Raw genomic sequence first — 27,262 nt, forward strand, 5'->3', positions numbered from 1 at the left:
CCCTGGCTCCACCTCCCAGATCTCAATCCCCGCCCCCTCCGGCCCGCTCTGGCCGCCTCAAGCCCCGCCCTCGGCCTCCCCGCGAGTCGCCTAGGATTGGTCCCGCCTCCTCCAGGCACCTCCCCGCTTCCGCCCCGCCTCCCGAGCAACGCGGCGGCCCCGCCCCGTCATGGCGCCGGAGGAGAGCGTGGAAGCCTCACCCCTGCTGCAGAGTTTCGAGCGCCGCTTCCTGGCGGCGCGCGCGCTGCGCTCATTCCCCTGGCAGGTGGGCGGCGGGGCGTGCTGAGTGCCAGCGGGGGTGGCAAAGGACTGGTGAGGGGGCGCTATGGGCTCCCACTCCCGCCCTCCCCGCCACTGGACGGCCTGGGCTTTCTCGGGTGTCGGGGCCTTACCTCTGGTGCTGGACCCGGGGCTGTGCTGGACCTGGGGCTGGGCCGCGCGCCCCTGGGAAGCCCACCCTTCACCCGGCCACGACCTCCTTCTCCTCTGGGCCCTTCCCCCCCTCCGCTCCCTTTGCTGACTTGGATCCCACGAATTTAAGTTTCTTCCCAACTACCTTTTTCACTCAGATTTTTAGGGTCATAGACAGTTCCCAGTAATTTTCATGACTTTTTTTTTTTGAGCCAGTTCTCCCGGTCATGAGAAACAGCTGCTGCTGCCCATTTTAATAATTGTCTACGGCCTTGGTACATACAGCTAGAGATCAGGTTGCAATGAGCGCAGTGACCAGATCACAGACAACCCCCGCACCCAGTTACAGATACAGGCCCCTAGGTGTTTTCATCTTTGTCATCAGTTTTGGACAAAATCGTCTCAGAGGCAACTTTGAGGCTCTTTAAGTCTTGGAAGGAAGTGGCAGGGAGAAACAAAGTGGCCAGAAAACAGATGATAAGAGGTCTCAGCTCCCCTGCCCTGGGACCTGCCACTGCACAGGCCGATGGCGTTCGACAGCTTCCTTCTGCCAAGGAGATTTCTAATGACATTGCCTCCTTGATAATTCATGTGCAGTGAGCTCACTGGGATGACTCAGTTTGGATATGTATTCTTCCCGGGTCTTCCCCTTCTTAGTCATTTGTATTTTATTGACATCAACCATTTAGCATTCTGAGAGCTCATTTCCAGACACAAAGAAATATGTACATTTTTAACCCAAAATTTAAACCTTTCTAACAGCATCTGTGAGACCCATTCCATATCAGCTAAAATTGTTCACCTAAAAGTGCATACTCTGTACCAGGACCATGCTATTGATAAATGCATACCTAGGCTGGCCCACAATACCCATGTGGTGGGTGCTATTACTATTATTGTGTTTTACCACACAGGCTGACTAGAAGAGAGGTAGAGTGCAGCAATGGAGAGCTCAGACCTGAGAAACAGCCTCCTGCTTGGAATCCTGGCCCAATCCCATACAAGCTGTGTGACCTTGGGCAAGTGACTGCACACTTCTGGGCTGTAGTTTTCTTATTAGTAACACAGGATGCTTCCCTCAAAGGGCTGTTATCAGGGGTGCATGACAATGAAGTGTCTGAGACAGTGCTCATGGTAAATGGATGTAAGTGTTAGCTAGTATTTTTATTCCATCCAAATGTTTACTGGATGCCTCCCATGAGCCAGGCACCAGGATCAGCAGCACACAGATGAGGCTTGTTCAGATGGGAGAGCCAGAGAATAACCACGTAAATGAATAAGAAAGTGCCACGGGATAACAGTGGCTATAAAGTCAATAAAACAAGGAAATGTTTCATCAAAGTAGGGGAATCTGGGAAGGCCTCCAAGAGGGGAAGTTTGAGCCATGACCTGAACTGTGGGCGGTCTTGGGGAGATGGGAGTGCAGAGGCTCTGCCAATGAGAGCAAGCTGCTGTGAGGAGGCCAGTGTGGCTGGAGTGGCATGAGCAGAGGTGAGATGGATGATGGCAAGTGAGATGAGAGAGAGGCCAGGGCCAGGTCTTACAGCATGTGATAAGTTGTTCTGGAGAAACAAAGGGATCTGCCCAGGGTCACACACCCGCCAGGCAGTCTGCCTGATTCTGGAGCCTGAGCTCACTACCAGGAGTGCCCTGCAGGAGAGGACAGTGTATACGCTGGGCCTGGCAGCTGCACATTAACTCAGATGTCAAGTCCAAGGCAAGCCCATTGGGCGCTGATGTCCTGGCTAACTGTAATTCCTGGCTGACGAGGGCAACCGCCAAGCCAGTCTGTGACCCAGGCGAGGCTTAGCAGCCAGGGCTAATGCAAACCAAGAGTCTGTCTCCTAATAGTCTTTCTCCGACTCATCCAGGTAGAACCTGGGACTTGTCAAGGTCAGGCTTTCAGCCGCCTGTGGCTTCTACTTCCAGTTCACCAAGGTCCCTGGGGAGAGATCACTTAGCACTTTGCCAACATGTCCTATTGCATGTTTAATGTTCCTGTGAAAATGTCTTGCTTTCTCTCTCTGCCCCCCACTCTGTCTCCAAATAGAGCCTAGAAGAGAAATTAAGGGACTCCAGTTGTGAGCTGCTGCTGGATATTTTGCAGAAGGTAAGAATCACAGAGTCACTGGGACGCAGTCACCAGCCTCTTGACGTGCCCAGGAGGACATGACACCAGTACAGTGCCTGTGCTGTCTCCTTTCAAAAGAAAGACACTGCATTTGGGTGGGAACACCTCAGAGAGCTCTGGCTCTTTTGCTTTCTTAGGTGAAGATATCAGAATATGCAAAAACTACTTTGAGGGAGGAAGTCTGGCAGATGTTTTTTAAGCTGTCCACAGAGAAAACAAGTGACAGCTGTGGGAACATCGAGCATTTGCTAGCTGTTCAGAGAATTTCTTCTTTACATTTAAGGGAAAAATAAAGATGCAAGTCTTGCCCATGTGTGTCTCTCTTCTAGATGTGGGTGGACCCCTGCTTTTTGGAGTTGAGTTTTGGATTCTAAGATGCGTGTGGGTGAGGATATATGTGGAACCACCACTGTGCCTGACCTGCCCTGGCCAAGTGGATCAAGTGCAGATTACACTGCCTCCTGGCCCTCAACCCTCTGAAGCACATGTGTCAAACACAAGGCCCGCGGGTCAAATCCGTCCCGCCAGGCCTTGCAATGTGGCCCGCACCGCGCTGTCATCACTGCACTCCGCAGCGTTTCCATCACAATGACAGTTTATGACTGTTCAGTAAACCATTCGGCCCGCGATTTAGGCTGGATTTTAGATTTTGGCCCCTTCTCTGATTGAGTTCAACACCCCTACTCTGAAGGGTCATGAACTCTTCTCAAAACCCAAAGCTATGGCTCTCCCCCCAGAAAAAAAAATGCATCAGAATACATTTGGAATACAAATTCAGGGGAGTCACAGATCCTCCTCCCACCACTAAGACCTTCAAGGAACCCAGATTAAGAATTCCTGCATGGCCCTGGCAAATGGGGCTCAGTTGGTTGTAGAATAGTCTCCTATATCAAAAGGTTGCAGCTTCGATTCCTGGTCAGGGGACATACAGAAGGCAACCAATGATCAATATTTTCAATGTTTCTCTCTCTCTTTTCCTCTCTCTTTTCCTCTCTCTCTCTCTCTCTCTCTCTCTCTCCCCCTCTCTCTCTCTCTCTCTCTCTCTCTCTCTCTCTCTCTTTCTCTCTCTCTCTTTCTCTCTTTCTCATCCTCAACTCCTGTGTGGAGGATGAACTAGGAGTAGCCTTCTGACCACCAAGCAGGGAAGGTGGAGCTGTACTAGGAAGGACTTCAGGACAATCTAGTATTTAGGACTGTGAGCTCAGAGATGTCCAAGTTCATTGTTCCTTGTCTTGTAGGCTACTCTGATTCTCACCCCACATAGCACCAGCCAACTAGAAAGCCCCTGAGCAGTGTGTGGGTATTTTATTGCCTTTGGGTAAAATAATGTCCCTCCAGCCAACAGGCCCCTGGAACTGGCCCCTACTCTCATTGCTCCTGTCACCCTGCCCTTCTTCCAAAAATGCCAAGCTGTGGCCACCTTGGAGATCTCTGCCTAGAACTCCTTCCCCTGCTTTTTGATTCTCTAAGTTTCCACTGAACTGTCACCCCTGAGAGTCCCCTTCCCCCTCCTCCATGTCCCAGGCGGAGTCCCCATCTTCCTCTGCCCTGGCCATCAGAACACTCATCACAGTCTGGCTCCTGCTCATCTCCTTGGCTGGGCTATGAGTTCCAGGAGGACAGGTGCCAAATCTGCCTTGGTCCACCATTTGGGCTCTTGCCTCTTCCATGGAGCCAGGCAATTCACACTTGTCCTTACTACAAACTCTCTTTCATGCTGGCTGTCCTGGGAAGGGGTGTGTCTTAGACCAGTCCAGCTGCTATAACACAATACCATAGACTGCATGCCTTGTAAACAACAGTAATTTATTTCGCACAGTTTTGGAGGCTGCAAAGTCCAAGATCAAGGTGCCAATTTTAGTGTCTGGTGAGGGTCTGCTATCTCGTTCATAGAGGGCCATTTCTCATTGTATCCTCATATGGTGGAAGGCACAGGGGACCGCTATGGGGGGGGGCCTCTCATATAAGTGCAATAATCCCATTCTTGGGGTTCCACTTTCATGACCTAATCACCTCCCAATGGCCCCACCTCATAAAACCATTGCATTGGATGTTAGATTTCACATATGAATTTGAGGAGATGCAGACATTCAGTCGATAGCAGGGTATTCTCTTGGGTCCACATGCCTCCCATTCCTGCTGAGAATGGAAGCACTGCCACAATCTGTGCTGCTGCAGTAAAGAATTGTTGGGAAAGACCTTATTCTGAAAGACTTACCCTTTCATATGCATGAGAATCACCTAGAGCCAGAACCTTTGTGTCTATATGTGTTTGCTGAGGGATTGGGTAACTGGGGTTTGCTGTGTAAACACTTAGAGCCCATGGGAGACTTAAGGCCGGGTTTCTTCCCCAACTCACATGTGTCCTTTGTCACAGACCGTAAAACATCCTCTGTGCGTGAAGCATCCGCCGTCTGTGAAGTATGTCCGGTGCTTTCTCTCGGAGCTCATCAGAAAGGTCAGTGGTGGGCACTGTGTGCCCAGTAGCCAGACAGTGCCTGGCTCTTGGCTAGCTCTCCAGAAGTGGTCCCTCTGCCAAGCTTTGCCTATTGGAGCTCAGATCCGTCCCATACCCTTTGCCTCCTCTGCAAACCCTTTCTCCCTTTTCCTGAGGGATCGTCAGAAGCAGCTGCATCTCCTCTGTGGTCCCTGTGCGAGTTGTCATTTCTACCAGGCAGCCCTGAGCATTGTATCCCCATCTTCTCCTTCTGTTCTGCCACCTGAGGGGTTTTGACAGTTTCCTGATGTTGCCAGCCTCTGGATTGCTGCACTGTCCTTGTTGGAGGTTTTAGATCTTGCAATGCCTTTATAATTAGTTCCCTTTACTACCTTCCCCGCAATGAACTACCTTGAATAGCTCTTTTCCTGACTGATACAAGATGGATTTTAAGGTTGAACCCAAATTTGCTGAGTTTCATGTTAGACCGGAGTTCAGGAAGACAAACCCTCAGTGATTAGTAGCAGGCCTGACCTGTTTGGCCTCTGAATACAAGGGCTGTGCCTCACCCACGCTTAGCACATGGGGTGATCCCTTCTTCTCCATTGCCACCATCCCTCATTCTCACCAGCATGGCACATCTAGCAGTCGCCAGTAGGTTTCTTCCCTTCCACTAGGGGGAGCAAGGTCACCGGATGCCGCCCCACTCCACCCCCCACCCTCAACCCCCACCCCCAATGGGATGCAGGACAGGCTGCCCAGCTGATGAAGCCACACTCTGAAGTGTGGAGTGCCCGCCCTGTGGCTTTTGCCTGGGCCCACCTAAATGCACCATTTGTTTTCTCCATCCAGGACATCGTGGTCGAAGGGCAGAGCTCTCTGTCCGTCAGCTCTCATGCCATTCCGTTTCTGCTGCCATAGATTCTCACCTTATTCTCACCCTCACCCTCTCTGTACCTATTTGAGATACCCAGGTCCCCCCACTGAGTGAAGTATTTATATGCCAGGTAGCCCATGTTATGTCAATCCATCCCAATCTGCCCCTCCATATTTGGTGAAAATCCTCTAGCTGTTTTTAGAACTCAGTGTAAAAGCAAATAGACAGGACCTTTGTTTGATTCATGAGGGTCCATATTTAATGCTCTTGCTGAAACTCTCCCTCCATCACCCCCAGCACGAAGCTGCTCATGAAGAGCCTTTGGACGAGCTGTACGAGGCGTTGGCAGAGATCCTGACAGCCGAGGAGCCCCCTCAGTGCCACAGGAGCTATCTGCTGGTAGGAGCCATGCGCCTTCCTCCCCACACAGGCCAGACACCCGCCTCTGCACAAAGATTTACAACTCAGGCTCCAGCAGCCTCCCATGGGTTCAGATCCTGACTCATCAGCTCTGTGGTCTTAGGTGGAGCCAGTTATCCGCCCCTGAGCTTATTTCTTCATCTGTAAATCAAGCACTTTGACAAATAATAGTACCTATCTTATGGGGTGGCTGGAGTTAAGGTATGCATAGTATTTACATAGCAGGGATATGGCACTCAACCCCCAATAAATGCTTGATGAGTGGATGTTATAGGACAGCAGTCACTTCCCACTCTCCCCACCACTATCCTCACCAGCCTGGACCACTGTCGCAGCCTTCTGACTGGTCTCCCAGCTTCTTGCTCCACAAAAATCCATTCTGTACACAACAGTCAGAGAGATTTTGGATGTTTTTGTCTGTTTTTAACCTTTTACCATAAAATAAAGCATAGATACAGAAAACCACACAAAATAAATATACAGCTTATTGAATCATTGCAAGGCAGCTACCCTGTTAACTGCCACTCCAGTCAAAAGACAGAATTTTGGCAGCCAGCCCACAAGGCCCCATCTGACCTCTCTCTCTTCTAGCCCTCAACCCCTGCAAAAGTAACCACCATCTCCCTTTCAGACTAACCACTCTGAGGTTTTATCGCTGCCCTTTCCACCTATGGACACTAGCATTTTTGTCTTGCCGATTAACTAGCTGTGGCTTGAAGTCTCCCTTCATGCACAGGTCCCATCTCCATTCCGGCTCTCTCTTCCCCCAGCGGTGCCTCTGAACAGCCTTTGTGGTTTGGCTTCGATAGCCTTCCACAGGCTGACTTCTGGTGGCGCACACGTGGTGCTATTCAACTTGGTTCCTCCATCCTCTGTTTCCTAAAAATTGGTGTCTGGATTCAGAGGCCCACTCAGGTTCACATCTGTTTCGTTGCTTTGACTAGAACACAGTATGGGTTTCTAGGAGGAACATCATATCTGTTTTTTCTCCTCCGAATTACAGTAGTTATGAATGCCCGATGCTCAGGCTAACTCATTCTCTGGAGGATGCACAAGGGCAATTTCCTGATTCTATCATTTTGTTTTCATTCATTAACTGGAGAAATTTTATAAGGAGGTGCCTCCCTTCACCCACTATTTAGTTACTCATAAGTCCAGCTTGTAGAGAAAAGGCAGGATATAAGCTTCATCTTTCCTTTTCAAGACAGTGAATTTGTCTTCTATCATCCCCAGAAGGGGTTCAAGCTGAGCAAATCATGTCCTATTGAAGCTCAAAATGTGCTGTTTTGTGGCACTTCAAATAGGCTTCTGAGCCCTTTTGACATTACCCTAATCGTTTTCTTGCTTAATTTAAAAAAATATATAATTTTATTGACTTTAGAAGGAGAGAGGGAGAGAGAGAGAAACATCGATGTGAGAGAGACATCAATTGGTTGCTTCCTGGATGCACCCTGACTGGGGATCACACCCACAACCTGGGTATGTATCCTGACTGAGAATCAAACTGGCAACCTTTGGAGCATGATGCGACACTCCAGCCAACTGAGCCGCACAGGCCAGGGCTCTTGCTGTATTTTTTGTCAAGCTTTTCCAGACTCATCTTGCATATTTCCTATCCCAGATCAGGAATCAGCCATGTCTTCAACAAGCTCTGGTTTCTTTTAGTGGGAAATGATATTTAGAGACCACAATCTGGGCATTAGGGTGCTCATTGCTACCAATGTAGGCCTTTCCAGTGAACAGAACTGGAATATGAGTGGTGATATGTATATCCATACTTTTTAACATAAATACCTCATAAATCTGTATTGACATTTCCAATTCAAAATCAGAACTGCGGGGTTTCTTTTTGTGCGTAATTAAATTTTTGGGATGACATTTTTCACAAAACTACAGGTTTTAAGTGTAAAATTTAACAAAGCATTGCTTTGGCGGGGTAGCTCAATTGGTTAGAGCGTCCGCAAGGATGTCGGTCTAATTAGCACATTATACTTTTTATTATTATAGATTCACAGAAAGCTGCAAAAATCATACAGGGAGGTCCACATGCCTTTCCCCAGTGTCCCCCAGCGGAAACACCTGACACAGCATCATAGCCAGGACACTGACATGGCACAGTGTATGTGTAATTCTGGGTCGTCCACCACATGTGGAGACCTGCACAGGCACCACCACGGTCAAGACGCGGAACTGTTCTGTCACAGCAAAGACCTCCCTCAGGCCACCCCTTCATAGTCACTCCCATGCCTTGTTCCCATTCCTACCCCAGGGAGCCCCACCACTGATCTTGAGAAGTTTAGCTAAATGGAATCACACAGCATGTGACCTTCTGAAATTGGCCTTTTTCATTCAGCATAATACCCTTGCAATTCATCCAGGTTGGTGCTTGAGTCAGCAATTCTTTTTTTATTGCTGTGTGATATTCCATGGCATGGGCATACCAGTTTATTTAGCCATCCACCTGCTGTGATTTTTTTCTCTTTAACACTAGCTTCTTGTCTTCTGGTGGCTGGATTATCTCTCTACCTGTCTCTATCCAGCCTTCCGGGGACTCGGTCACACTCTCTGAGAGCCTAGCCATCATTTCCCATGGCACCACCGGACTGGTCACATGGAATGCCGCACTCTACCTTGCAGAATGGGCCATAGAGAACCCAGCAGCTTTCACTCACAGGTGACCTTGGGGCACAGGGTAGGGTACCAAGGGGAGTTTTCCCCAGCACAATTTCGAACACGTGTCCCCTTCTCCCACTCAGGACTGTCTTAGAGCTTGGCAGTGGAGCCGGCCTCACAGGCCTGGCCATTTGCAAGATGTGCCATCCTAGAGCGTATGTCTTCAGCGACTGTCACAGCCTTGTCCTGGAGCAGCTCCGAGGGAACATCCTTCTCAACGGCCTCCTGTTAGAGTCAGATGCCACTGCCCCTGCGCAGCACCCAGGACACAACACCCACAACGCAGAGAGCCCCAGTGTGACGGTGGCACAGCTGGACTGGGACATCGTGACGGCCCCTCAGCTCGCTGCCTTCCAGCCAGACGTCATCATCGCAGCAGGTGCCCTTCAGCCCCATGTGGCTTCCATTTGTGGCTCCACCCACTCTCGGTTCAGGGAAGAGGACCATGGGCTCTGGAAGGGTCACTGTGAGCCTCCAGAGCGACATCAAAGCACAGGGTGTGCCTCTTGGTTGCTCTAAAGCACCTGTTTGATCAAGTGGCTACTTTTGCACTCCCATTGTAGTGGTCCCATCAGACAAATGAACCTGGCTCTTGCCCGCAAGGCCTGGGATGAGCAGAGCAGGTCCCAGAGCACCACGGTGGTCTGACCTATTAGCCCCACCTTTGTGTCCCCCTCCAGAGCCTCAGGGAGGCCACTCAGTTGCCATCTGGAACATAAATCAAATAGTGAGAACAGCTGCATCTTCAGGCAGATGGGATGGGAAATGGCTATGGCAGCCTTGTCCTGTCAGGGCCATAGGAACAGCACAATATTCCCAGGACTGTCAGTCCTCTGTGTGTCGAGGGCACCCATGGGCTCAGGGTGGAGTCCAAGTCAGGGCTCTAAGTGCCCCACCTCTGTCAGCATTGGCTTCCCTGTGCTCTGTATCATCGTCACATGTCTGTGTGGCCCTGAGGGAGCTCCTGCTTCTGTCTAACATGTACACCGTGTCTTTCGTAGACAAGTCCCCACGGAGGGGACTACCCAAGTCTAGTGCAAGGACAGGTTCCTTGAAAGAAGGAACATTTGGTTTGGCCACCGACAGACCCCTTATCCTCCGCCAAGCTCACCTCAGCCTCTGGCTCACAGAGCTCTCTATACCTCTGGTCCTGGGCCACAGCCCTGAGACCCAGAGGCACACAGTGGCCGAGCACAGAGCCCAAGCAGCACACCCCAAGGTGGCACCATCCCTGTAAGCCTGGCTATCAGGCAGGAGTGAGCTGGTTCTCACTGCCGAGAGCAAAGAGGCAAGAAGTCTGAAGCAGACTCAGGTTTGTTTTATTAAAGAATTTTTATTTTTTTTAAAGGAACATCAGTGAGTCCTTGATATTTTTCAGTTGCCTTATCTTTCAGCAGCTTTCATTCTCCTAAGGATTTTGTTTTCTTTTTTTTTTTTTTACATATATAACTTTCTTTCCATCTAATAGAACTGCTGCTTTCCTGGCCCTTGGCCTGTTGCCAGGGTTGGCACAACCCAGCGCTCTCCATTCTGGGGACCTGAATCCTAGAGGGAGTCCCTGTCCGTGACCTGAGGTTTTTCATTGCAGATGTGCTGTACTGCCCAGAAACTGTCCTCTCACTCGTCAGGGTCCTGCAGACACTCTCTGCTTGCCAGAAGGACCAGCAGGCTCCTGACGTCTACATTGCCTTCACCATCCGCAACCCGGAGACATGCAGGCTGTTCACCACTGAGTTAGGTGAGCCCATGACAGGCTGAGAGGCCGTCCAACCTGCAGGGGCCACTGTGCTGGCCCCACACAGAACTCCAGTGAGGCAGAAACCAGGGAAGTGAGAGAATGGGGTCCTAGCGACAAACCAGGAGCTGGGCTGGGGCAACAGCTCCCGCCCTGAGGTCAGCAGTGGGGAGAGCAGGCTCCAAGGGACAGAGCGCACACCATGACCCTGGAGGCTGGGACCAGCAGCCCTGCCATGTGTGTCTAGGGCAGGTTTCATTGGCTGTAAAGTGGATAGGATGGCAGATGCCAGTGGTGTCAGGGTAGACCAAGCTCAGGCCACATTGCCGTCAGGCACAGGCTCTGGAGTTGGTTCCAACACCCTCCCTGGTGGAGCTGGGCTGGCACTGCCTCCGGGGCATCTTCAGCGGAAACATCCACCTGAGGTGGAGCAGGATCTGACTTACAGGAACGCCCAGGAAAACAGGAGCTGCTATTCCTGGATTAAACTCGCAGTATATGGAAGAACAAGGGGGAACTTTCAGAAGGGAAAGGAGTCTGCCTTTTATTGCCCTGAATTGGCATTGCTGCGGACCAGGCACTGTCCCCAGACCTGAAATGTGCCAGCCCCTCTAGCAGCTGGAGGGGTGTCATCCTCTGTTGCCCATGGAAACATGGGTGTAGGGAAGATAAGTAATGGCCTGAGTTCCAAGGACTGGAGCCAGACAGCCAGCTCCTGCTCTCCACCCCTAATCTTGCACCCCACACCTACTGCCCTGCAATTCCCACCACCTGCCAGGCCCAACCAGGCCTTCTAACTTTAAACCTGACAACAGTGCAGGACCCATTTGCCCCAACATCTGCCCCCAACACCCGCCCCCAGCAAAGCCCCACCTTCCAAACACAAAGACCACCTAAACACGCACCCACATGTGCCCATGTCCCATTGGCCGAGTACTGTGAGCCTCGGAAAGAATGAAGTCCTTCTGGAGATGGGACGAAGTATCTACAGTATATATTTTAATATTTTTTTAAATTTACAGTTGACATTATATTAGTTTTAGGTGTACAACCCCGTGATTAGACGTTTATATAACTTAAAGAGTGATGACTCCAATAAATCTAGTACCCATCTGATACCATAGTTATTACAGTATAATTGACTATATCCTCTTTGCTCTATTTTACATCCCCATTACTACCAATGTGTAGTTCTCAATCCCTTCACCTTTTTCACCTATCCCCCAACCCCCTCCCATCTGGTAACCATCAAAATCAACAATATATTTTAAGTGAAGAAAGCAAAGTGCCAAACAGCATAAATAGTATAAGCTAATTTTTATTTTAAAAAATAATCACCTTTATATTACTATTCACATGGGGGGAAATCTGGAAGAATAGACACTAGTTGTTATACTTGGACAGCAGGATTATAGGTGCTTCTACACTTGTATGTCTCATTTCCTTCTTAAATATTAATTTTTCATTCACAATAAAACTGACAAAATGAACCTCACCAATGGCTTTTCAGACACCTGTGCTCCTGAAGAGAACGGCTGCCCCTCCTTTGTGAGGAGGCACCTGATGACCAGTCAGGCAGAGCGGGTTCAGATTCTGGCTGCACCTGGTGATGAGGTGTAGGACAGGTGCAGAGCTACAGGGAGCCCAGACAGGCCATGACCTTCTGAGGATGGGCATGGCCGATGGACAGAGACAGCAAACCTGGCTGTCATGAAGTGTTTCAAAACACGATTCCTGGTCCTGCCCCCAGAGGCTAACTCTAGATGTCTGGATGAGGCTTGAAAATGTCTATACACTCCCTCACCCCTCCACCACCCCCAGGCCTGTCCTGCAGCCTTGCACTAACAGGTGACATCCTGTCCGCAAACCCCACCATCCTGAGATACATGTGCTCTGTTTCCAGGCAAGGCTGGGATCTCATGGGAAGCGGTGCCTCGTCACAACCAGAAGCTATTTCCCTATGAAGAGCACTCGGAGATGGAAATTCTGAAACTCATGCTGTAGGTTTACAAATGTTTGGGAAAATTAAATCACTTGGGAAAGAATATGTGGAAAAGCTGATAAAACTTTCATTGGACTTAAATGTTTGAAGAGTGTTAAATTCTCAATCAGGAACCACCAACTGTTCTAATGAAATATAACTGTTCGCCGAAACCGGTTTGGCTCAGTGGATAGAGCGTCGGTCTGCAGACTGAAGGGTCCCAGGTGTTCAAGGGCATGTACATTGGTTGTGGGCACATCCCCGGTGGGGGGTGTGCAGGAGGCTGCTGGTTGATGTTTCTCTCTCATCAATGTTTCTAGCACTCTATCCCTCTCCCTTCCTCTCTGTGAAAAATCAATAAAATATATTTTTTTTAATAAAAATAAAAATAAATATGTAACTGTTTAAGTATGGGGGTGCCCCTTTCTGTCAGCAGTTCTGGTTATAAGCCCATCACCATAAATCAGAAATGAAGATTTTGGCTGAGATAAGCATTTGTGCAGGTAAAAACACATATATCGATATGTTTTCCTCCATTCTGGACACACATCCCACAGTGCACATGGCACATCTGTGCTCACAGTGTGGGGGCCGCAGTACCCATGTCAAAGCAGGAATCAAAATATTAGGGACATAACAGCAGATGCTGAGAGAGGCAGACACCAGGAGACAAAAACAGGGACAAAGAGATGTGGAATAGACCACAGGCTACTAACAGAAAAGTAATAAACGAGAGGAAAGAAAAAAAGAGAAGTGACTCGAGGCTGAAGTAGTTTCCTGGGCCACAGATTCCCAGTCATTAGAATAAGTTCATTCCAAGCCAAAGGCTGGCCCTTCCTCAGCTTGTCTGGGAAGCCTGTTTCTGGCTGTTGAGATGTGCCGACCACCACATCCCCTGCTACACGGATAGCCTCACACATAGAGCCATGGAAGCTCCCTCCCAAAGTTTGAGGTCCGAGAGGGACACCTTCTTTCCCGACTTTAGGAAGAGATGTGGGACTCATACTCCAGGGCTCTGTAAAGATTCTCTTATTACAAATCCTCTCTCCTTAACTGTCCCAATCATCCAAACCCTTTTACCCTTCATAAAGCATGAAGAGCAATGAAACGGTCTCTGACAATATACATTGGGAACTGGCACTTCACTTGGTAGACAACCTTCTCCATCCTATTGAAAATTTCATTGGTGGCCCTTTGCTTTGGGATTTCTCCTCCATTTCTGATGTGTTAATGTTGTTGACTGACAGCCCAAGGCACATAACACACTGAGCACAGGCCCACCGCCTGGCTGTCTAGAGGTATTTAAATCATTCTCAAAGAAAACAGGAAGCGAGGAGACTTCCAGCAGATTCTGTGTGAAGTGGACGTCCCAAAACTGGAGCAGCCAGCGTGAGAAAAACACACACCCCGTCATAGAGGTGCAACTGAGTATCCCCAGGGATGGGAAGGCATTGATACCAGTGCCAATTAAGTGAAAACTTTCTTGTTGCCCTCACCTCTCTGTCCTAAATTTAGGCTGTTTGGCAACTTAGAAATGACCATACAATTTTTTATTGACCAAAATGGTCATGAAACTGCCAAAATTCGCCTTCTGAATAAAGTTTAAAGCAGCGTTTTTCAACCGCTGTTCCACGGCACACTAGTGTGCTGCGAGATGTTGCCTGGTGTGCCGTAGGTGCAGACAAGACAAGAATTTTATAATTTTTCACTATTTTGTTTACTTAATATTTCATAATAAAGTAATTATAAAATACTTTCTTTGTGTTTATTTGATTCCTATTCAAGAGAATTACTTTATATATTATAGTCAATATAGGCACAGAGTTAAATTTTTTAACATTTTCTAATGGTGGTGTGCCTCGTGATTTTTTTCATGAAACAAGTGTGCCTTTGCCCAAAAAAGGTTGAAAAACACTGGTTTAAAGGAAAGGGGGAGGGGGAGAGATAATTTCATTCTATGCGTGGCACCTGCTGTCCTTTCAACTGCCATCCACTGGGAGGCGCTGCTCTACACAGTTTGTGCAGGGAAGGGACAGCAGCTGGAAGAGGCCGGAGGAGGGACATGGAGCACGGTGCTGGTGGGAAGGCTATGAGAACAGGAAGGGGTTTGCATGAACCTCAGGGTCTTCCTCTTTGTGACATCCAACACCAACACATGCTCAGGGGGGTTCAGTCTTTGGCCCAAGGGGTCATGTGTCCACAAGCAAAGGGAGAACTGTCTGTTTCCAGCTTTCATCCCAACGAAGCTGCTTGGACTCCCGAAGATTCTTCCGGAACTGGTTCAGTTTGCCAGCAGGATCAGGAAACTTTGAGAAAAGCATCTAGAAGAAAAATGACAAAAAAAAAACTTCCCTCATCACTGCTTTCCTCCACCCCCACCCCGTTCCCAGCAGCCTGGACCTCTGTCTCACCCCAAACACAGCTGTCCGGCCAGTGATTCAGAAACCCTCCCTCTGTGGCCACACCATCCCCACCGGTGGCTAGAAGCCTCCAGTGGCCTCCCTGCACCAGCCTGCCCAGTTTCCACAGCGTGGGAAACTGGTCTCAAACATCTCTGAACCTGACCTCCCTGGCCTAGCCAGCCCCTCCCTCACTGGGCTTATTGGACCCCTCACACCCCAGCCATGTTCCATTTCCTACTCTCCTACTCGACAGCTAGCCAAGCTGCAGCGCTCGCCATCCACACACTGACCTGCAGTAGCCCCCAGCCTCTGCCATGCTGTTCCTTCCTCCAAGAGCACCCACCCCCCAGCCTCTGCCCAGCACCATCCAGCCCATGGGCTAGGAACAAGACAATGTCTGTGTTCTTTCCAGTTTCACTAAGTCAGGTGTCTGCAAACTGTAGCCTGTGGGCTGAATTGGACCTTCCACTTGTCTTTGTAAAGAAAGCTTTATTGAAACACTGCCACACCAGATTTTTCTAGCTGGACCTTGCAAGAAAGTTTGCCACCCATGTCTCAACTATCAAAAATGATGATATATGACTTTTTGTAATAAGAAATAAGTATCCTTTGAAGACTCCCATCCATCTTGTAAGGCTGGTCTAGGAAGCTCCCTTCACTCCTCACTCTCCCTCCTGATATCCAGTTGCTCCCTAAGTGGCACACAGTCCACCTTATATCACCTACGTGGTATAAGCTCCATAAACCCAGCAGCAGGTGGGGTATGCCTTAATTCCCCTGGGCCCACTGAGGCCCAACCTCTGGGACCACTGCTGCCTCCTGCTGCCTTTCACCCAGACCCAGCCCAGACCCTAGGAGTACAGGGGCATGGTCCAGTGCCAGCCTGAAGCCCTGCAAGCCCTGGCATGAGGGGAGACACACTACCTGCAGCTGAGAAGCCAGTTCCTCTGCGTCATCAAAGACCAGGCCATTTTCCTCATGTTTCACAAGCTCGTGTAAGCTGCAGAGAGAGTCAAGGGAGGCCTAAGCTGCCTGGAGAAGACACCAGAACTCCATGGTGCCCACCCAGCCCCCCACGCTACCACTCCCCACCCACAGGCTAAGCTAGGGGTCAGGAACCAGTCAGTCTGGTTCCCATGAATCTGGTCTTAGTTTTGATATCTGAATAGAAAACAGACCTGGGAAGGTACATATCAAAAATTCAAATCAATGGGGGGGGATGGGGCAACGAACAGGGACCTGAGCCTTTTCTGCTCTATACTCTGCAGTGAGAACACACTCAGTGGGTTCTGCTTGTTTTTTAACCAGACGGCAAAGTAACAAGGTAAAAGGCAACCCCATTGGAGGTAGGCTCGGCACATTACGGGTGACTTTTCTGGGTAACCCCAGAGTGCAGCGCTCAGCTCACTCATGGGTCTAACATCCCGATTTCCGTCCAGAGGCTGGCTCCTGAGTCCATGGGAGAGCCATTTCTAGAGCCTCTTCTCACACTGTCCTCTCCAAACCCCCATCTTTGCCAAGAAGAGCGGAGACAGAATTACACTCATTTGACTAATTTGAATAAAAGTAAATGAGCTCAGACAAATAGGGAAGAGAAATAAAATCATGTAAATTGTGCAGGCGGTTCCAGCCACCACTTTATCCTTTGAGCACAAGCTCCGTTGAGTACTGAGGACAGGTAGTTCTCCTTCAACATGAGCTCTAAGTGGAGCCAACTCCTGCAATAGGCCTCAGCCCATCCGAGGACTCCCACTCCCCGGGGCCACTGGGCTGAGCTGCACAGATCGGGAGGTGGAGCCTTTCTCTGGGGCAGCTCTGACCACAGCGGTTCCCTCAGCTGCTGATCTGAGAACCTAAGTCCCAGAAGATTCAGTGTCCGCTCCTACCACCGGAAGTTCACAGCACACACGGGCAGGCAGCATCCAAACATGTCCACCACCTTCATGGGCAGGTCCAGGCCGCTGGAGGACTTGTGCAGGCAGACGCCCAGGTCCGCTGACCCTGCAGGGGGAGGGGCCATCAGAGCACTGGCCATGCTTCCTTTGACCACACATGCTGCAAGGACTGTGGATCGACACCTCTGGAGGGGAGTGGGACGTGGGAAACACTCCCAACCCCACACAGAACTGGCTGGAGCCGGCCAAGCATCCTGGTGCAGGGTGGGGACACAGCAGTGTCCAATCCTGGCCACTCAGCCCTATCTGAACACTGCCTATCACTAACATTTCAACTTAAAAAGACTCCCTTTTCCTACTTAACCACCATTTATTTTAAAAAGAACCCACAGCAATTATGCTGAATGGGTTCAGAGTGTCTTCTTGGGGTGATGAGGCTGTTTTGGAAACAGACAGTGGTGATGACTGCACAACACTGTGGACATAACTCATGCCTCTGAGTTGCGTGTACATGTAAAACGGGAAAATGTTTCAAATGGCAAACTTTGCTATATATATTTTATCATAATAATTGGAAAAATTTTGAACCCACAGGGGACTCAACAGAAAACCAGCTGTCGCTGTGAAAATAAAGCCAAATAAACAAGCTCACATCACTAAGTTCTGGCTGGAAATGCCTGCCCACATAGGCGCTCTGCCTGGGCTGTCACTGGCTGCCGGAAGATGAGTCTTGGAGACGCATCAGTACCAACTCTGCCCTCCCCCGAGTAATGAAGAAGGGAAGAGAAGGGGAGGGCATTCTCGAAGGGAAAGTCAATACTGCCTAACCTTCATCTCTTCACTGCCCTCCAGCTCTTGGGGAACAATGAGCCCCAACCCAAGCCAGCTCAGCCCTCTCACCTAGACTGAAGAGCAGGACTGAATTGAGGGCGTGGAGGCTAAGAGGACATAAACCTCTTACAATCCCTGGCAAACAGCACCTGAGCCCACGAAACAGGAAGGAGTTGGCACACCAGGAAACAGCCTTCCTTCCTGGAGTACAGTCAACAGCTCCTCTGACAGGTTCCTGGCAAGCAGCATCTCTGTCCCAGGTGGCCCCTGGAGAAGGCCCACGGCGAGGCCCAACCCAGCCTGAGGCCGATGTGTGTAAAGGCCCTTGAGCTGAGAATGTCTTTTAATTTTTAAAGGGTTGCAAATACAAATGTGCAACAGAGGCCAGTAAAATATTTACAATCTTGTCATTTTTAGAAAAAGTCTGTCCTCCAGCCCTAAAGGATTCCTTTAAACCTCAGCCCTGCTCCTCTCCCCACCTCCCTCAGATCTCCAGCCAGGCGTCCTTACCTAGGAGCAGGGGGTAATCCTCAGCCTCCAGCCATGGGGTACAGACCTGGATGTGCTGGAGCTGCTTCTGGATAATGAGGTGGCTGTAATGCTCCTTCAGAGGCCCTTTGCCTGGCAGAGAAAATCGGAGTTACTGCTCTGGCCCACCTCTGGCTCCACCCATGGCCCAGCCCTGAGAAGCCCCTGCCAAGGTGTGAGCAGGAAGCCGACACTCCCCAGCTCCAATCAAACTCCCATGGTCCCTTCCAGAAACAACTCTCCAGGGGTGTGCACCCTGACCACTGAGGCCATGGCAACCTGCGCCCAGCAGACTGTAAGTGTGGCCAGGATAAACTCTGGCCTGGCGCCAGAGGGCCAATTAGACACCGATTCTCACATGGACGCTCTGTGCCTCGCCAGGAGTCCCGGGTGGTGGGAAGGCATGTGCAGTGGGCTCCTGCAACCCTGGGCCGGCCAGGAGGAGGGGAGTGCACACGGTGTGACACCTGGCCCAGGACCCTCCTCCTCTGACCACAGCTCTGCTTCTCTTCCCACTGGGCTACTTTGGAAGCAATTTTATGTCAGACAGTGGCCTCTTTAAAAAAAGAAAGAAAAAAAAATAAACACCAGGCTCCATGCCCTGCTGTGAGGCCCCGTTTCCCCCACTAGCAAATAGGTGTAGAAAAACCTACGTCAGAGAGCTGCCGTGCGGATTAAGGGAACAAGGAGCATTACGTGCCTGACGTAGGAAAGGCACACCAGAAAGGTAGATCCCCCTCCTTGCCCCCAAGCCAAATACAGGAACATGGAGGGTCCCAGGCAGTACCTGTTATCACACAGACCAAAGAAGGCAAGCTTTCTCCATTCAGGATCAGCTGTTCAAACTCTGTGTTCAAGAAAATACGTCATGATGACAGGATCATCTACTCAGGTGAGGGACGGGTCGGGGAGGGGAATGCGGAGGGACAATTCCAGACACGGGGTCACTCTCCCAGAGATGGCACTTCAGTTCTGGGCCTGGTCACTCCATGACCCAAATGGGGACTCAGAGCCACCACCTCCACCACCCAAGTGCCCAGGCTGCCCACCCTGCAGCCCTGGGGGGGAGGGACACTCTGCAGAGGACACCACGCAAGGCTCAGTGAGCACCTCACAGCTCAACAGCCCTGACAAGCCCAGCTCCTGATCACAGCCACACACCTACTTTCTAACGCTGCCAGCAGGATGGAGAAGTCTTCATCCTCTACAAGAAGAGAGAGACAGTATCACACTGGTTTCTAAATGTTTCCCCTGGCCCCCATCCCACCCAGCTCAATGCCCTTCCCTTTCTCATCAGGGCCTCAGGGCACCCCAAATATATGTGAAGGGGAGGGGGGGCACAGGCCTGGCAGAAAGAAGAATGCCAGCTCAGACAGGTGCTCGCACAAGACCCCAAGTGCGCAGGGGGATCCTGAGACCTGTCCAGCTCGTGCTGCTGACCAACAGGGCCGGCCGCCCACGAAGACGTGTCACCATCCCGCTGTTAGCATCCCGCTCTGTGAAGGCCGACCTCTCCGTGGCTGGGTCCAAGGGATCTGAGCTGAAGGAGCAGGGACAGAGCCTGTAAGATGCCACAGAGCAGGCCCACAGGACCCAAGATGGCCATCTCCCACCAGAGCAAGGCCCAGAAGCTCCCGAAGGTCAGGGTATGGCCATGTCAGACACATTGAGCCAACCCTACAGCCCTGGGCCGGGCACAGACATGGGCCTTGCTTTCTGTATCAATATTGACTTGTTGCTAGGTGCTGAGGTCACAACAGCAGGCAAGACTGACTCAGCCCCAGCCTTCACCAGCTTCCTGTTCTTAGCATTCCCTCACTTAGGATGAAGATGCTGAGACCTCCCACCTGGCTCCCGGGTTACTGAAAGGAGCGAACAACTGGTGTGTGAACTGCTGCTCAAAGGGCCTTTCCTGAGCCCTGGGAGACACCCCACAGACCACACAGGTCCACAGACGCCGCCATGGGGTCAGAAACCTGCAGTCAGGAGGGTAAGATGCCCACAGCCTTGAGCAGGACGAACATTTCCTTAAATGGCCAGAGAATAAACACTTCAAGCTTTTATTTGATCTCTTTTGTAACAGCTCCACTGTTGTAGTGTGAAAGCAGCCGTGGACAATGCATAAATAAACGAATGTGCTGCATTCTAATAAAACTTTTTTATGAACAGGTAGTGGGCCTGGAGCCATAGTTAGCCACCCAAGTCTGCAGCAAAGCGACGGGGGAGAAGCCAGGACAGAAGTGAACACAAGAGAAGATGGAAGACAGGAGACCTACCTGGCCCCGAGTGCAGAGTAGGTGCGGCCCAGCTTCATAAAGAGACGGTGTTGCAGGTCCAAGGGCGTCTCTTTAAAGAAAGATGCTGGCTTGTCGTAGACAGTCACAGCTCTGCAAAGAGATCAGTGGGAGGTTCTAGGAGTGGAGAGGGGCCTAAAGAATCGAAGACCCAGGAGGATCTGGAAAAAAGAAGGGCCCTTGGGGGAATCTAAGTCTCAGACAATGACAATACCAAGCTATGATTACTCGGGTAATCAGAAAGAGAAGTTCTAACAAAACTGCCTGGACCAGTCCAGCTGGTGTGGCTCAGTGATTGAGCATCCACCTATGAACCAGAGGTCACAGTTTGATTCCCAGAATATGCCTGGGTCGCTTGATCCCCAGTTGGGAACATGCAGGAGGCAGCCAATCAATGATTCTCTCTCATCACTGATGTTTCTATCTCTCTCTCCCTCTTCTTCTCTCTCTGAAATCAATCAACATATATATATTTAAAAACTGCCTGGGCTATCTGGCTGGCTGGGAAAGAAACTCCAACCTTCTCCTCCCTCACTCCTCCTCCCCCAGCTTCACAAGACAATAACCATCTCTCAGGCCCCTGGATATTTCCAGATGCCTTGCCACCATGACACAGCAGGCACTGCCGCTGGGACCAACTGAGCTGGGGCCCCTTGCCCCACCCGAGGTCCCTACTTGATGCCCCAGTTCTCTGCCAGGTCTTCCCGCATCTCACTGGTCACACACAGGTTCAGGTGGGAGAGGCGGCCGAAAAGCTTCTCGTACCTGGAAAGACACAGGGTTGCTCAGCCCGGAGGCCTGGCCAGGCCCCACGGCCATAACCACCATGTGACTGGAAACTTTCCCGTACAGAAGAGGCTGCAGAGCTGGGGTCTCCAAAATCGGGTCTCTGGCAAGGTAACTTCCCGGGATTTGTACTGAGTTCCACCTTTGCTATTATTTCCTTCACATCTTTCTTTACATCGTACCGCTTTTCAGCCTAAACACAATTACTTTCAAAGAAAACAATATATGCCACCGAAGGGAAAACCCAGTCTCTCTTGCCGTAAGAAGAAATACAATAAAGCCCCCGTTATTAAATTTTAGCTACCTTGCACTGTTCCCTATAAAGGCTGCGGGGCTGAGGATGCTCTCCATGTATTACAGAGGAGTTTAGCAAATGATAGAGAGGCGTTAACAACATATTTGCTCCAAATGGAGGCTTGCAACCTGATGATAGGGCAGAACCGAAAGAGAACCAGAAAGGGGGAATGAGACTCAGGTGCTGTTGGTCTATCAGGGCTTGTTGCCAACTCAGGATGCAAAGAGCTCTGGAATTGGACAGCCTGGGCCTGAATTTTGGTCCACACACTTGTTAGCTGTGAGACAAGAGACATAATGATTCTCGGCCTTGATTTCCCAGCCTGTAAAAGGGGTTCAGTGTACACTGAATGGGATAAAGGACTGGGACTGAGCCTGGCATGCAGCAAAAGCTCAATAATTACTGCTGCCACCGCTGCTGTTACCACCATCAAAGAATTATCCATCAGGGGAGGCTGTAAGTCCCCACTGAGGCAGGAGTTGTACACTGCGGCTCAGAACAGACCAATTCTTCCTGCCCCTGGTCAAACTGCTACCACAGGCCCTTCTTCCCTCTCATCAGCTGCAGCAAACCGTGGCCTGTGTCTCTTCCAGCAAAAGCCTGTTTTTATTTGGGAATCTGGTCTTGGCATACCTAGGAACCAAGCTCTCCCAGAAGCACCTGTGCCAAGCCTGAGGCACTGAAGTGCTACGGCTCCTGGCCTCTGTGGGAGGACACAGGATGGCAGGTGCCAATCAGAGGCTCACTCTCTGCAGAGCCTGACAGGGTGAGGCTGACAGCAACGGGAGCTCCCAGAACCTGAGAAATACCTCCCAGAGGGAGTGTGGAAAGAGAGATGAAAGGGGTCCTTGATAACACCCTTTTGGAGTTCAAGTCAGCCATTTCTCTGGACTTTTCTGTTTCGTAAGCCATCAGATGCTGTCCTTTGCTTGGGCCTGTTTCCATCACTTTTAACCAGCATCCACCCAATTATAGGGAAGCAGCTTCACTGAGTCTCCGCCCTTCTTCCTACCACAATTTAGGGAAGGTATCTGCACCATCCTTCCAGACCCTTACCACTTGGCCAGCAGAACGACCCAGTGTCTGGGGCCATGTACCAGACCCATAATGGAGTAGCCATAGTTGTGCCAGTCGATGACGAGCTTGGGCCCACAGAGGCAGGCCGCAAACCAGCAGACAGCAATGGCAGGCAGGCCAGGGGGGTTCTGGGAAAAAGGGAGACTTGGATGAAGATGAGGAAAGAAGACTATCATAGACAATAAACTGCGTGCAACATACATGATCGATACCCAGAAGTCCCTCTTTTTCACTAAAAAATGTATAAAAAGTCATAAAAGAAACAAACTGACCAACCTGAAAAGTCCAAGGTCATGGAATCAAGGAGGTGCATTTAGTTAAATGGAAATTGTGTTGGGGAAAGGCATCCCCTTTGGGAGAGGGGACAAATTGGCCCTGCCCTACTCTAGGTCTATCCAGTAGCACATCACACATTTTAAAGTGCATCAGTTTTGACCAAGCACTTCCACTCCTATGAATTTATCCCAAGAAAGAGATCAGACTCGTGTAAAAATATATATATTCACTGATACTCTTTTACCATAAAATAAGACTAAATAAATAATCAGGGTACATCAGCCAAGTAAATGAAGGTACTTCTACCCAGCTGGTATGGCTCTGTGATTGAGTGTCGACCTGTGCACCAGGAGGTCACCGGTTCGATTCCTGGTCTGGGTACATGCTTAGGTTGTGGGCTCAATTCTCAGCAGGGGGGCATATAGGAAGCAGCTGATCAATGTTGATGTTTCTCTCTCATTGGTGTTTCTATCCCTTTTGCTCCCTTCCTTTCTCTCTAAAATCAGTTTAAAAAAAATTTTTTTTTAATAAATCAAAAAGGTGTTTCTATATGTTAAAAAGTGAAGGGAAGAGGTTAAGAGCATAACTCCGGAGTCAGACTGACTACCTAGTTCAAATTCTGCCTCCAGCCCTAGTTGGTCTGGTTCAATGGATAGAGCATCGGCCCACAGTCTGAAGGGTCACAGGTTCAATTCCACTCAAGGGCACATACTTTGGATGCAGGTTTGATCCCCAGCCCCGGGTCAGGGCCCATGTGGGAGGCAACCAATTGCTGTTTTTCTCTCTCTTTCTCTGTCTCTCCCCCTCTCTTCCACTCTCTCCAAAACTCAATAGAAAAAATACCCTTGGGTGAAGATTGACAAAACAAAAAATTCTGCCTCCAGCACCTCCTAGCTGTGTAACAATGGGCTACTTATTGAACTTCTCGGGATGTAGGTCTCCTCAACTCTTAGGATTATTGTCAGAGATTAAATGAGTTAATACATGTAAAACATTTAGATGTGTAATAAGTACAATATTAGACTTTTGTGTAATGACATAGAAAAATAAACTGGATGGGCACCATAAATAGAATAGCCACATACTCTATTCTCCTACTCAAATTCTTAAAAGTTTATGCACACAGATGTGCAATTTATTTACCAACCTATGCATTTTTTAAAATATATTTTATTGATTTTTTACAGAGAGGGAGAGGGATAGAGGGTAAAAACATCAATGAGAGAGAAACATTGATCAGCTGCCTCCTGCCCACCCCTCACTGGGGATGTGCCTGCAACCAATGTACATGCCCTTGACCAGAATCGAACCTAGGACCCTTCAGTCCACAGGCCGACGCTCTATCCACTGAGCCAAACCGGTTAGGGCAACCAATGCATTTTTAAAGACTGGAAAGTAAGGAGAACTGTTAACAGTGATTCTCACAGAAAGAAGCAGGGCTGACATATACCTGGAGAAAGATGTAGGCTGCTGGCTCACAGCACATCAACTTCCACAGCAAGTGCACCGCCTGAAATACAACTTTGACTCCATACTGAAGAATGTGTGGCCCAACTGCAAGTCAGAAAACAGCTGTCACTGCCATGGGAGTTCTTGGCAATTACAGACACCACCACCCCGCCAGAGCGCCCTTCTCCCCCCCGCACACAGACACACACACACAAACGGAGTCAGAGAAATCCGGAGTGGGCTGCACCCTACCTGCAAGTCTCTGAAGTTCTGTCAAAGGCACAATCCGAATCCTGTCACTCTGCAAGAGCTCATCGTGGGGTTTGGAGTCTGAAAAGAATGTTCCCTTTAATGAACCAGACAGGGCAATCAAATTTAAAGTCAGATGATCTGCCAACTCAGGCAAAATAGCAGAGAGTATTTTGGAAAGGAGGACTTTTCCAAACAGTTCTCTGCTCCTCAATTGCCAGAACAAAGAATGAGGCCAATTCTTGTCCAGATTCCACTGGACTGCCCAGAGAGGAGGGGCCCCGAATCTTATTCACCTTTAGGTAACACAATACTTGGCACACAGTACCCCTCAAACTGATATAGATTCCCTGGATGGTGGAATTATCCCATCACAGGAAGACCCCTATGAAGTCCCACTCCAGCCCCTCACCCTCAGAGAGCAGACTCTAAACAGAGACCAAAAGCAACCAGTGCTCTTATTGCTGCTTTGCACTGATATAGAATGAGCTGCCCTTTAAAGATGTTAACATGGAGGAGGATGGAGGAACAGACACACGTGACGCTGCACATTGAGGGGAAAAGTGGACATGCTGTGCAAATGAAAAACATTTGTCTGCAGAGCTCTGCAAAGAGGAATGCAGAGGAGACAAGCTGCCTGTCTCCTCGGACGCAGCCTGACAAGAGTAGCCGCAGAGATGTGGTTACCAATAATGGCCCTGGTGTCACACGCACCTAGGTCCCAGTCCGTCTTTCCACTTACAAGGAGGATTAAGTGAGAATTGTGCAATGAATTCATTAGCTTAGCACTGCCCTGGTATACGGCAGGCGCTCGTTTACAGCTTGTTTAGACTGTTCATGCAGACCCACCCAGCAGAGCCTGAGCAGAAACCTGGCAACAACTGTCCAGGACGACAGTGGGCTCGTCCATCTCGGGGAGCTGCCCAAGGGAGGAGAGAGAGAAGGAGCATCCTCGCTCCGGCCCCTTTGAGATGATCAAGCTGAGAGAGCTGCCTCCTTCCCAGATCCCCGGCACTCACTGCAGAACCCCAGGAGGGTCACGGAGAAGCCACACTTGGCCAATGACTGCGCGTGGTACTGCATTCGGGGGCTGCGGCCCACGTCGCCCAGCACCACGACGATGGCGTGCCCGGCCGAGCGCCCCCGCCGCCAGCGCGTCCACGCGATCAGCAGCAGCAGCAGCAGCGGCAACGATAGGGACAGCGCTAGCACAGCCACGCTGGAGGCAGCCATCTTGGCCGGCTGGCCGCAGTCACGTGACCGCGCTCCCCTGGCGTGCAGTGCGCAGCCGTATAGCGAGCCCCCGAGGTGGGCGGGGAGAAGGCCGGGGAGGGCGTGGTTTCCTAAGGGGCGGCCCGCAGAGCCCGCGGAGAGTCCCTGAGATCCAAGAATTAGTTGAATGAAGGTCTAGTTTTTAGCACGTTTTATTTCAAAAGTTGGAAGACAATTCGGATGACTCTCTAAACATAATATTGATAAAAGAGGCCGGACGCCAAAAAGTAAATGCTGACTGGTTCCATTTATATACAATGAGAATTCATCTTTCTTCTTTCTGGCTTTCAGTCAGACCCGCCGGAGATTCTTCTGAAAGTAACATCATGATGATTACCCAGGGAGAACCCCAGGTTCAGTTCTAGCTTGTGTTGGTTGGCGATGATGGGACTGGGAATACTCCATTGGTGAAACTCGTCTGGTGAGTTTGAGATGGAGCCACCTTGGGTGTTGAAGTCCATCCCCTCCTGTTTCACACCAAAAGAGGGCACAATAAGTTCCATGTGTGGGGTACACGGGGCCAGGAGAAGTTCAGCGGACCGAGACAACTATTACATCCAAGCCCAGGGTGTAGTTATAATGTCTGATATAACTTCGAGAGGTACTTAAAAGAAGTTGCCTACCTGGCATAGAGATCTGGTACAAGTGTGTGTGAAAACATCCCTATCCTGTTGTGTGGCTACAAAGTGGCTATTAAGCCCTGGAAAGTTAAGGCAAAATCAGTTGTATTCCACCAAAAGAAGAACTTCTGTGCTATATTTCTGCTCAAAGTATTAATAACTACCCCTGTATCCCTGAAAATAAGACAGTGTCTTATATTAATTTTTTCTCCCAAAGTTGCGCTAGGTCTTATTTTCAGGGGATGTCTTATCTTTCCATGCGCTAGGTCTTATTTTCGGAGAATGTCTTATTTTCGGGGAAACATGGTAACACTTTGAAAAGCCCTTCCCCTGGCTTGCTAGAAAACTAATTGGAGAATCTAACTGGAAGTTTGCCACCATGCCTGCTCTTGCCCCAACATAGGTTGTCCGGGACCCAGTGCTAGCAGCACATTATGAGCATGACCCGGAGGATGCCCAGACCACTGATCTCCGGATGAGGATGATGACCTGGGAGGAAGGGAAGCTGGAGCCCAATGTCAGGATTCTAGTTTTATAGTCACCTGTCCTGTGATGTCAGTGTTCGCCGCCTTTATGATGGAGCTAAGCGGAGCCTGTGCTTGACCTTTAGGATGCTGAAGGAA

The 27,262-nt window shown here is 50.0% G+C and overlaps 2 protein-coding genes and 1 long non-coding RNA gene across 9 annotated transcripts; 2 read left to right on the forward strand and 1 right to left on the reverse strand.

Annotated features, from left to right (window-relative positions):
- The first annotated feature begins 107 nt into the window (after positions 1-107).
- On the forward strand, positions 108-18,203 carry EEF2KMT (eukaryotic elongation factor 2 lysine methyltransferase). Of its 6 annotated transcripts, none has more exons than XM_036410696.2 (8): positions 108-265; positions 2,462-2,521; positions 4,920-5,000; positions 6,154-6,255; positions 8,817-8,950; positions 9,033-9,328; positions 10,538-10,687; positions 17,557-18,203. In XM_036410696.2, the coding sequence occupies exons 1-8, from the start codon at positions 170-172 to the stop codon at positions 17,586-17,588; spliced, it is 951 nt and encodes a 316-aa protein (XP_036266589.1). In that variant the 5' UTR covers positions 108-169; the 3' UTR covers positions 17,589-18,203. The 6 variants fall into 6 exon arrangements, with proteins under 6 accessions (XP_036266589.1, XP_045427267.1, XP_036266586.1 ...); XM_036410693.1 differs by lacking the exon at positions 17,557-18,203 and adding an exon at positions 12,588-12,831 and having other exon boundaries at positions 109-265; XM_036410691.2 differs by lacking the exons at positions 108-265; positions 17,557-18,203 and adding exons at positions 1,535-1,555; positions 12,588-12,831.
- Positions 14,563-26,011, reverse strand: ALG1 (ALG1 chitobiosyldiphosphodolichol beta-mannosyltransferase). Of its 2 annotated transcripts, none has more exons than XM_036410688.2 (13): positions 25,767-26,011; positions 24,760-24,828; positions 24,500-24,612; positions 22,753-22,901; positions 21,291-21,380; positions 20,598-20,708; positions 19,740-19,861; positions 19,487-19,525; positions 19,109-19,168; positions 18,304-18,414; positions 16,954-17,068; positions 15,992-16,067; positions 14,563-14,986 (listed from the first exon to the last, which is right to left on the reverse strand). In XM_036410688.2, exons 1-13 carry the CDS (start codon positions 25,978-25,980, stop codon positions 14,855-14,857), a joined length of 1,401 nt encoding a protein of 466 aa, XP_036266581.1. In that variant the 5' UTR covers positions 25,981-26,011; the 3' UTR covers positions 14,563-14,854. The 2 variants fall into 2 exon arrangements, with proteins under 2 accessions (XP_036266581.1, XP_036266579.1); XM_036410686.2 differs by having other exon boundaries at positions 24,500-24,603; positions 24,751-24,828.
- On the forward strand, positions 25,965-26,699 carry LOC118703594. The gene is made up of 2 exons (XR_004983087.2): positions 25,965-26,152; positions 26,311-26,699. It is a non-coding gene; the product is annotated as an uncharacterized LOC118703594 (long non-coding RNA).
- The last annotated feature ends 563 nt before the right edge of the window (positions 26,700-27,262 follow it).

This window comes from Pipistrellus kuhlii, unplaced genomic scaffold, assembly GCF_014108245.1.
Source record: "Pipistrellus kuhlii isolate mPipKuh1 unplaced genomic scaffold, mPipKuh1.p scaffold_m20_p_4, whole genome shotgun sequence".
NCBI lineage: Eukaryota > Metazoa > Chordata > Mammalia > Chiroptera > Vespertilionidae > Pipistrellus > Pipistrellus kuhlii.